Below are 10234 nucleotides of genomic sequence, written 5' to 3'. Positions count from 1 at the left end.
TTCTGTACACTTGTAATGCACTTCTATGGAAAATTATAAGTTAAGGGAGTCCTTAAATTTAAGAAATGTTCATGAAAATGGGCCCAGATCAGAATCAAGAGACTATCTAGAGCTCTTGCTTACCTTCAAAGCAGTGACCTCCTGGGCCTATAAAATGGGTGAAATACTGAACTAATAAGCTAATAATACCTTAGATAGCCTTACACTGTTTGAGTAAAATTTTTATCATAGTTTTCACATCGCCTGTCTAATATCCGGTGATTTCGCCCGTGTAGTAGTTTTTGATAGGACATCATCAAATGAGGATGTGACGCAAGGATTTTGAGGTCATTGTAACAAAATGACGGCATTTATTGGATTTTAGCAACACATGTTGATGTTGAAATTCTTCTTGTTGAACATGTATTGTCTTTCACCATTAGAACACAACAATATAACTCGGCACTAAAACTTTTATTGTTATTTTTCATATTTTGAAAATGATAATTGGGGGAAAAGTCAATAAAGTAAACGTACAGGAAAGCTTTAAGAAAGGATTTCAAAATTTTTAAGTACATGTAACTGGGAAATTATGAAACATAATATTGTTATTCCTGTGATCTATACATGTATTTATATAACACACATAAATTAGATACCTCACCAGTGATACATCCATTGCAGGATTTTCCATGTTTGACCTTGGTAATTACTTAAAATAATGATCGTGACCCCAGTCAATGAGAGTCATGGTAATTCATTTGAAACAAGAGGCTAATGGCCTTAACAATCATCTGACAACTTTGGCACCAGTTGAGTAGGAAAGAATAAGAAAAGATTTTTTTTTTTTTTTTGAAATATTAAGTTTTTCAATATGGTGACTTTGGCGCACATTATGGATTTTAGATACGCAAGGCAATTTAATTTTTAGGTAGAGTCTAAAATAACTACCTGTCCTTTCTTTTTAAATCCATACAAATTTCCAGCACCAGTAGCTATAGAACTTTTAAATATGTTTTCAAGACAGCACCCATATTGGATTTCGGATCAACCCAAGAAATAACTTTTGATCATAAAGATCATGTCAATATCATTTTCGGTAAGTTTCAGCTAAATCAGCTGGTGAAACTCGAGATATTTAAAAAGTGAAAATTGAAACAAAATGTGACTTTGCATTTTGTATTGTGTGTACTAATACAAATGTAACATTTGCTATGACTTTGGAAGCATGATGCATAGCTATACTGCCTTGGATCGGTCAATAATTACTAGCAGACAGAAATGATAAAAATGTAGTACAGAGAATATCATATATATATATATCTTAATTTTTTAAAATTAAACTATGATATTTCGTTAACTTTCATTCCCGATAAGTATCATTTGACAGTATTGACCAATCAGAACAGCCCATCATATTCACTGCTGAAATCAACTTAAACAACGATAAACACAATACTGTAAACGAACTAACAAATGTACTGTCGCGAGCGATTTGATAATCATGAAAAATTGCCGCAAAAATGTTTTTCACAATGGCACAGAATAACCAACATTTGACGTGATAAAATCTCTACAGAAGTGTTTGTTACTCAATATGTGACGTTAAATAAAAATTCTTGCATATTCTTGTAACTTTGGTCTAAATCGCTAAATTAAATCGAAGTGAAAAACTCATTAGGCATAAATACCCGAAAATAACTCGCAGCAAAAATTCACCAATTTGAAGTAAGTATTCTCCAAGTATGCTTTTATATTATAAGATATACATTATACATAAATACATGTATACGAAATAAATATTTTTTAACAATTAATATCAGCAAAACAAGTGAATATTCAACATTTGTTAACTGAGTAACAATTCAAAAACACAATGAAAATTTACTTTTAAATTTTTACAACATGGAGTGCCATTCCAAGGCTTTCTAAGCGCTACATATTTAATGAACAACAAATTGAAGAGGCCATTTTTGGCTAGTTATACAGTATTGTCGTAAAATGAGCTTAACAAGATATATTCCTGATAAATGTTTAACTTAATGTGACTATTATTGATAAATATTCCACTCTTACCCTCTTTTATGAACAGTGAGAGAAATATTGTTTGTTTTATATACTATATAGCTATCTATAGAAGCTTAAGGGACAATTTTTAGTATTGACAAAGGTTGATAAAACTCATGGATAATATATTTAGTTTTTACAAGGTCTATATAACACCATATTGACCTCAAAGCTGGCATTGAATATCAAACTTATTGAAGACAGAGTGTAATGACACATAATCTCAAAATGGAGTTCACATCAATTTAACCTGGTGTATGATATATAAATTCAGGGTACCTACAAATAGAAAATGGTTGATCTCAATGTCTTAAAATATATCAACCTCCACCTGATCATGATTTAGCGATTGAGTACAGATAATTGTAATTAGGTTATCACATTATATTGAATATATATTATTATATAATATTGACCATATATACTGCTTTCCACAGTCTGAGATATTCGAGTAATTTTCACAAAGAACATCAGAATGTATCTCAAAAACACATGTCACATTTATGTGATTTTCTTCAGAACTGAACTAATGTCTGTGGCAAATATGGGAGGATGAATGCCAAACTGAAGAACAGCAATTTCATATGACGTACTTAAAGTAATGATAACAAAAGATTTTACATATATGATGAAAACACAATTCACTATCGTTAAAAACGAAACAGCCATTTCAACAACCATCTTCTATGATTGCTGGCACAACAATTGTGATGTCACAGTGATAAATATGTCAAAGTTATTGGATGGCAGTTCATGCACTGAACAAACCAATATTGCATTTGGTAAGGTTATACAAAGTGAGGTTGCAGTATAATACTAAGTAATATCATTCAGCACTTCTATGTTTACATATTTTAGACTGAACTAAGTAACCATTATATATATAAAGAGGAAATAAAGCATAAAAGAGCACTAAAACAAATGTAGAATTAAATATTATCACAATGATCATTAAAACTGTGTACGTTATCTTCCTCTAAAGGTATTACACTTTCGTCAACTGTAACTATGTGTACGGTATTCGCTGTAATTATCGCCCATGGCACTTAAATAATTGTAACAAAGGCTGCACTTACCAATGAAGCAAAATGTAAGTTGTGGACAAAAAAAGTCAGCCTTTTTTTTTTTAATCTTTCAGTACTCGTGGTACATCAATCCGTTACATTAAACATGCATATATATGCATTTTATCCTTTGAGACTCATTATGATGTCGTGATTCACATATAAAGACTTGCAAGTTCATGCAATATGGAATACAATGCTGATGTTAGAGACAACTCACATGTTGTAAATCATTATTATATACATGGAATGGCGGCGTTTATACAATTTAAACTCTTTTCCAGAGGAGGAGGGGCACTAATTACGGCGAATATGGTATATACATTTACAGTATAACTTGTCTTAACCAGCCCTTGTCTAATCCAGATGCCTGTGTATTACAGCATGATTGTATGGCATTTTACTTCTTTTCATAGTAATTAAAAACCTGTATAATCCAGAAACCTGGCTACACCGACAAAATGTATTGTCTCAAGTGACATACGGTTGAGACAAGTTATACTGTATAATGTCATTATTATCTAAACTGTTAAATGTTCAGACATTCATGACATGTCATGATATGGTATAAACATGTATACAATATTGACATTTATAATGGTATAAACACATATACATTATTGACATTTATAATGGTATAAACACATATACATTATTGACATTTATAATGGTATAAACACATCTACACTATTGACATTTATCATGTGATGATATGGTATAAACAAGTATATATAGTATACGCATTTATAATGTCTATGATATGGTGTAATATGAACTCCGGCTTCTTGAAAGACTTGTAAATATATAAATTTCGATTAGGATCATTTAAATATCTTTTTCCATCGTGATGGTTCCTCTTTTTTGCCCATAGGCTTCTGTCCTATTCTTTCATGGAATCCTGAAAGAAACATTATCAAAATGTTAAACTTTTCACCATGTATTATATAAAGCTAATACATTTCATCAATAGAAAATTTTATTTTCATGAAGAAAAAACTAAGCATTTGGAATGAACTTTAGTGTCATTGGCACATATTTAAGAAATTGTACTCCTCTGAGAAGTCAAAATTTTCTTTCATACCATAAAAGAAAATGGAAGAAAAATCATATATCCGTGTGCTCGTTTTTAAGCTATTGTCACTCAAAGATACCTTGTTAACAATGAAATATTGGATTTTATGGGAATTTTGCCGTTTTGACCATATACACAACAAATTAAAGCCATATTTTCCTAATGAGGTGTTTGATATGTATGGATGTTTGTAGAATTTATTTTCTAGTAGTCTTTTTTAACAAGAGGCCCAGAGGGCCTGTATCGCTCACCTGGTTTGTAATGCCAAGTAGTGTTCTGGATACAGGTTCATTGTTTCTTTTCTGAAGGAATTTGAATATTAACCTCTTATTCCCCAATTGGGCCCCACCCCTCCTGCCCCAAGGGGGTCTGAGCCAAAATTTATACAAGTTCTGTTCCCCTTCCCCGAAGGATATTTGTGGTCAAATTTGGTTACAATCCATGCAGAACTCTAGAAAAAGTAGCAATTTATAGGATTTACCTCAAATTTCCCTATTGGGCCCCACCCCTCCTGCCCCCGGGGGTCAGAGCCAAAATTTATACAAATTCGATCCCCCCTTCCCCCAAAGATGTTTGTGGCCAAATTTGGTTATAATCAATGCAGAACTCTAGGACAAGTAGCGATTTATAGGATAAACTTCAAATTCCTTTATTGGGCCCATGGGGTGGGGGAGCCTCGCCCCTCCTGCCCCCAGAGGGTCAGAGCCAAAATTTATACAAGTTCTGTTCCCCTTCCCCGAAGGATGTTTGTGTTTGTGGCCAAATGTGGTTACAATCCATGCAGAAATCTAGGACAAGTAGCAATTTATTGGATTTACCTCAAATTCCCCTATTGGGCCCCCGCCCCTCTTGCCCCCAGAGGGTCAGAGCCAAAATTTATACAAGTTCGGTTCCCCTTCTCCAAAGGATGTTTGTGGCCAAATTTGGTCATAATCCAATGCAGAGGTCTAGGAAAAGTAGCGATTTATAGGATTTACCTCTATTTCCCCTATTGGGCCCCGCCCCTACTGCCCCCGGGGGGTCAGAGCCAAAATTTATACAAGTTCTGTTCCCCTTCCCCCAAGGATGTTTGTGGCCAAATTTGGTTACAATCCATGCAGAACTCTAGGACAAGTAGCGATTTAAAGGATTTACCTCCGTTTCCCCTATTTGGCCCCGCCCCTCCTGCCCCTGAAGGGTCAGAGCCAAAATTTATACAAGTTCTGTTCCCTTTCCCCCAAGGATGTTTGTGGCCAAATTTGGTCACAATCCATGCTGAACTCTAGGACAAGTAGCCATTTATAGAATTTACCTTTCCCCTATTTGGCCCCGCCCCTCCTGCCCCCGGGGCATACAAGTTCTGTTCCCCTTCCCCAAGGATGTTTGTGGCCAAAGGAGTAGATATGATAGGACCTGACTATTTGGCCTTAATTTTTCAGGCCGAAAAAAATTAACTCTGATCCGCATCAATTTCACATCAATAAATACTCTCATACTTGCCATTCATCAAAACATAACTTTTTATAACCATGTACACGATGACCTATGACGTCATCAAATTGATGATTTTCCTCTTCTCGCCAAATTTTGCCAGAAATTCATCATTATTAGGTTGGAAAAGGCTTGAAATGGATTTGGCCGCCACCTTGGAGCAACTTTATATTTTGCATGGATATGCGTAAATACACGATACACAACGTGTGAAAATCTCTTTCTGCTCCACGAAGGCAGCCACATTCATTTTTAGAGAAAACCACTCAAAAAGTATGATTTTTCAAGGATTTTTGTGAAAAATGGCGGGAAACTGCATGTTAATGACGTCATAGTGAACATAATTGGCACATGCGGGATATTTTCGGGATGTAATGTGTTAGCAAATGTATCAACTGTTATATGGCAAAATATGTTGTTCTTTACTGGAGAATGAATTTTGGGGCCATATTCGAGTCTTAACGTACCTTCTCCTTTGGACGGACGGACGACGGACGCCGCGCCATGACATCAGCTCACCTGCCCTTTGGGCCAGGTGAGCTAAAAACACAATTTCAAAATGGCCGCCTAATGTGCCATTTCTTAAAATCCCCGTTTAAAAAAATCTACTCAAAATAAAATATAATTTTTTGACAAAATTTGCAACTGGCAACTTGCTACAGATATTGATAAATTGTATTTGAAAATCTTGTATCTTCTTTGATCTTTGTCGAAACAAGACTTCCACGGGACTGAAACCTCAGAAGAATACATCCTTAACCACAGGAGTTTGACGTTCTGTCAATAATATATAGTATACATTTATAAAAAATACCCCTATATACTAAAGTTCAATAATTTTGTAAACTTCACCCCATTTATATTGCCACATTTCTTATATCTTTAAATGTTTTTGAGCAGCCTGGGTATTTATATGGTTACGAATATCCTACCACATGTTACAATTTTATATCAATCTGCAAATCAGATTTTAACAGATATGAAACATATGGCTTACCTTTGATATGACTAGTGTCAGCATACTGATGTTCTACAATATAAAAATCATTTCTTTGATGTTATAAATACATACACAATATTTCTTCGTAGTAAATGTTTATTTTTATGTTTAATTAAATACACATTTTTTATTTTAACTCATTTTATCTGATGTCGGAGAAGTACGTCGGCATCTGATATGATAATGGATACTTTATCTGACTGCATGTGCATATCTTGCTTGTGTTACCCATTGTCCTTAGAAGGGATACATGGAAAGATTCTGTACATTTAGGTTTTTTGTTATATTATAATTAGTATTAAGAACTCTCTAAATTTTCCCATCCTGATGTATACCAGGAGGCCCACGGGGCCTCTGTCGCACACCTGGTTAATTAAGTAAATATCATATAAACCATATAAACGATCAGGCTTACAATATTAATTCACCATAGCACAGTCATTTGCTAATAGTCAAATATAATTCAGTGATATCAATTTCTCAGCTTAGAGACAAATTCATTGTTAAACATGATATAATTTTAAACAAATTGACCATTTTTGATACTGCCTGTATGGCCCTCCTCCACCCAAGGGGTTTCAACCAGCATATTTTACAAATTTAAATGTCACTCTCATAGTCATATTACCAAATATGAATATCCTGCATACTAATTTTACTTATTTTCACACAAGAAGTCATATGTAAATGAATAATGTCAAACTGACTCTAGTTAGTGGCTCCTTAGACAGGCCCCTGGGGCATCATTCATCCCAACCATTTGGGGATGCTACAAATACAATACGCATGCTTTCCAAAGCTTATAGATTCAGAGAAGAAGTCCCAAGGCCCCCAAGTCCAATGATTTATACAATTTCAAATCTCCACCCTATAATGATACTACCAATGCAATATGAGTGCTATATCATATGCTTTAAAGTTTCAAAGAGGAAATCGATCACTGATATGGAAATATCCAAATTGACCCCTTTTAGTCCCATCCATCAGGCGCCTGTGGTTCAGCATGATCTTTTATACAATTTGTTATATTGTCTAAATTCTTCTAATAACTTCAACTCTGCAATCTTTAATCCTTCATGTATCAGGTACTCCGGCTTTTCTCCATCCCCTATATCTGGGACATAGATATAATTGGCCCTGGCTGTTATTGGGGTATGAAATAAAATGTCTTAGATTATTGACCTTTTCAGTGTTCCACTATGTACACTTTATTCTGTTTTTACATATTACAGAGTTATCTGCCCTTGAGGGTAGGTATTGATTGTGACATCATGTGTTGGCAGGCATAACGTCATACTTTTTAGAGAAAATGACGTGAATTGTGCTCACAAAATAATGACGTCACAATGGACACCTACCCGCAAGGGAGCTAGCTCTCTAGTATGCAAAGATGGAATATAATATATGGAATCTCTGATGTGTCATCTACACCTACTATAATTAAATTGTATTACTGTATGTTGTATCATTGTTGTCCTCTATCTCAATAAAAAAAATATGCTTACCTGAAGGTCCACCCTTAATCTGCAAGAGAAAACATTAATTATTATATTTTCATGCAAGATTCCAAAGACATATTCGAATATTATGCTTTCACAGGTAACTCAATTACTCATCACCTTATAAGACAATGAGATGATAATTTGTTAAAGATATTAAGATTTAGATAAATAAGACCTTAGGTAATTTTATATAGACTTTTTTCAAAAACTTGGTGAAAATAAGATAAATGCACTGAGTTTGTCTGTTAATATCTATCAGTTGATAAACATCTGAGGTCAAAGGTAAGACATTTAGAGCATCTCATGTTCTATTGCACGTGGTGTTACCCACGTGTGGAGTGTGGCATCAACAAAGCGAATTGACAAATTCTCTAGGTATTCCCTATTCTTTATTACCCGATAAACTTCCACCTTTATTTTTCATTCACTAATCATATATAAAGCTATAGATCATCTGTCAAAATTTTGTAATTTTTTTTATAACAAATATTACAAACACATAAAGGAACTTAAAAATTTAGAAAAAATATGAAATTCAGAGAGTCCTTTCAAGGGGATCAAAGCTTAATCAAAGTTAATATACATTTGATAGATATTAAACTGAAAATTGATTTTAAAGTTGTTTATGTAGCTATATGATCAAATTTTCCTTTTTTGGTCCCCTCATGCTTCCTCCGTCAGGGGAATCAGACCTCCCTACCCCAAAAGGATGTAAATACAACCAAGATTCCTAATTAGGCCAAAAATGTCTGTTTAGGGTTACATTGGCAAAAAAATAGGGTCAGCCAGTCAGAAGGATTTTTTTTTTTTTTGTGTCTTTCACTCTAAAATGATGGCCAGAACCAGAGTCTGAGATGTAAATCCCGACTTTTTAATGTTTTTTTATAGAAAAGTTGAAAAAAATTAGGGTCAGGGATAAAAAATTAGAGTCGGGGTAAAAAAATTAGGGTCAGGGGTAAAAAAATTAGGGTCAGGGGTAAAAAAATTAGGGTCGGGGTAAAAAAACTAGGGTTGGTCGGGTAACCCTAGGGTTGGTTGGGTAACCCTAAACAGACATATTTATTTTTTTGCCTTACATTTGTACTAAATACCTGTGTGTGTTACTATTTCCATCAATACTTCACCTTTAATTTGTGTTCATGTACGGGTATTTTACATCTTATCACTTATACAAAAGGTACAAAATGATAAAAATATTTTACTAGGTATCCCATTTTATTTTTCTCCAAATACAACAAAAAACATATAGATAAATAGATAGTGTTATTAGCTAAATAAAAAGTCCATGGACCTTAACAGTCATCTGACTATTGACAAATACGGTCAAAGTGTATAGTGGAAAAGAAAATTTTGGATCAGTACAAAAGAATCAAATGACATGGGCTGAACATGCTAATCTACTGTTTGACTAACAATTAGTACATTAGGAACAGAAATTTGATATATTTGACCACTATGACCTTGACAGTAGGCCAAGGTCATTCAAGTAAACACATTATCCAGCATGCTGATTATAGGCCCAATGTGTAAGTGGTTCCTTGGACAACATTCACATATCTCTGAATGTGACCTAGAAAGTATCAGTTGTTCATTGGACGACATTTACATATCTCTGCATGTGACCTAGAAAGTATCAGTTGTTCATTGGACGACATTTACATATCTCTGCATGTGACCTAGAAAGTATTTTTCAGTTGTTCATTGGACAACATTTACATATCTCTGCATGTGACCTAGAAAGTATCAGTTGTTCATTGGACGACATTCACATATCTCTGCATTGGCCTAGAAAGTATTTTTCAGTTGTTCATTGGACAACATTTTATATCTCTGCATGTGACCTAGAAAGTATCAGTTGTTCTTGGACGACATTTACATGATCTCTGCATTGACCTAGAAAGTATCAGTGTTCATTGGACGACATTTACATGATCTCTGCATTGACCTAGAAAGTATCAGTTGTTCATTGGACGACATTTACATGATCTCTGAATGTGACCTAGAAAGTATCAGTTGTTCATTGGACGACATTTACATGATCTCTGCATGTGACCTTGAAAGTATCAAAGCACTTCATTCA

The 10234-nt window shown here is 34.2% G+C and overlaps 1 protein-coding gene across 1 annotated transcript in view; it reads right to left on the bottom strand.

Moving 5' to 3' along the window:
* Window positions 1-437: 437 nt before the first annotated feature.
* LOC138336465 (tyrosine-protein phosphatase non-receptor type 22-like) overlaps window positions 438-10234 on the bottom strand; it is a 32721-nt gene continuing 22924 nt past the window's right edge. Inside the window, 3 exon segments of the mRNA XM_069285970.1 lie at window positions 438-4008; window positions 6650-6682; window positions 8158-8176. Coding sequence (XP_069142071.1) covers window positions 3932-4008; window positions 6650-6682; window positions 8158-8176 — 129 coding nt within the window. The 3' untranslated portion in view covers window positions 438-3931.

Source organism: Argopecten irradians, chromosome 12 (assembly GCF_041381155.1).
Source record: "Argopecten irradians isolate NY chromosome 12, Ai_NY, whole genome shotgun sequence".
NCBI classification, from domain to species: Eukaryota; Metazoa; Mollusca; class Bivalvia; order Pectinida; family Pectinidae; genus Argopecten; species Argopecten irradians.
This window is presented reverse-complemented; position numbering and strand designations above follow the sequence as displayed.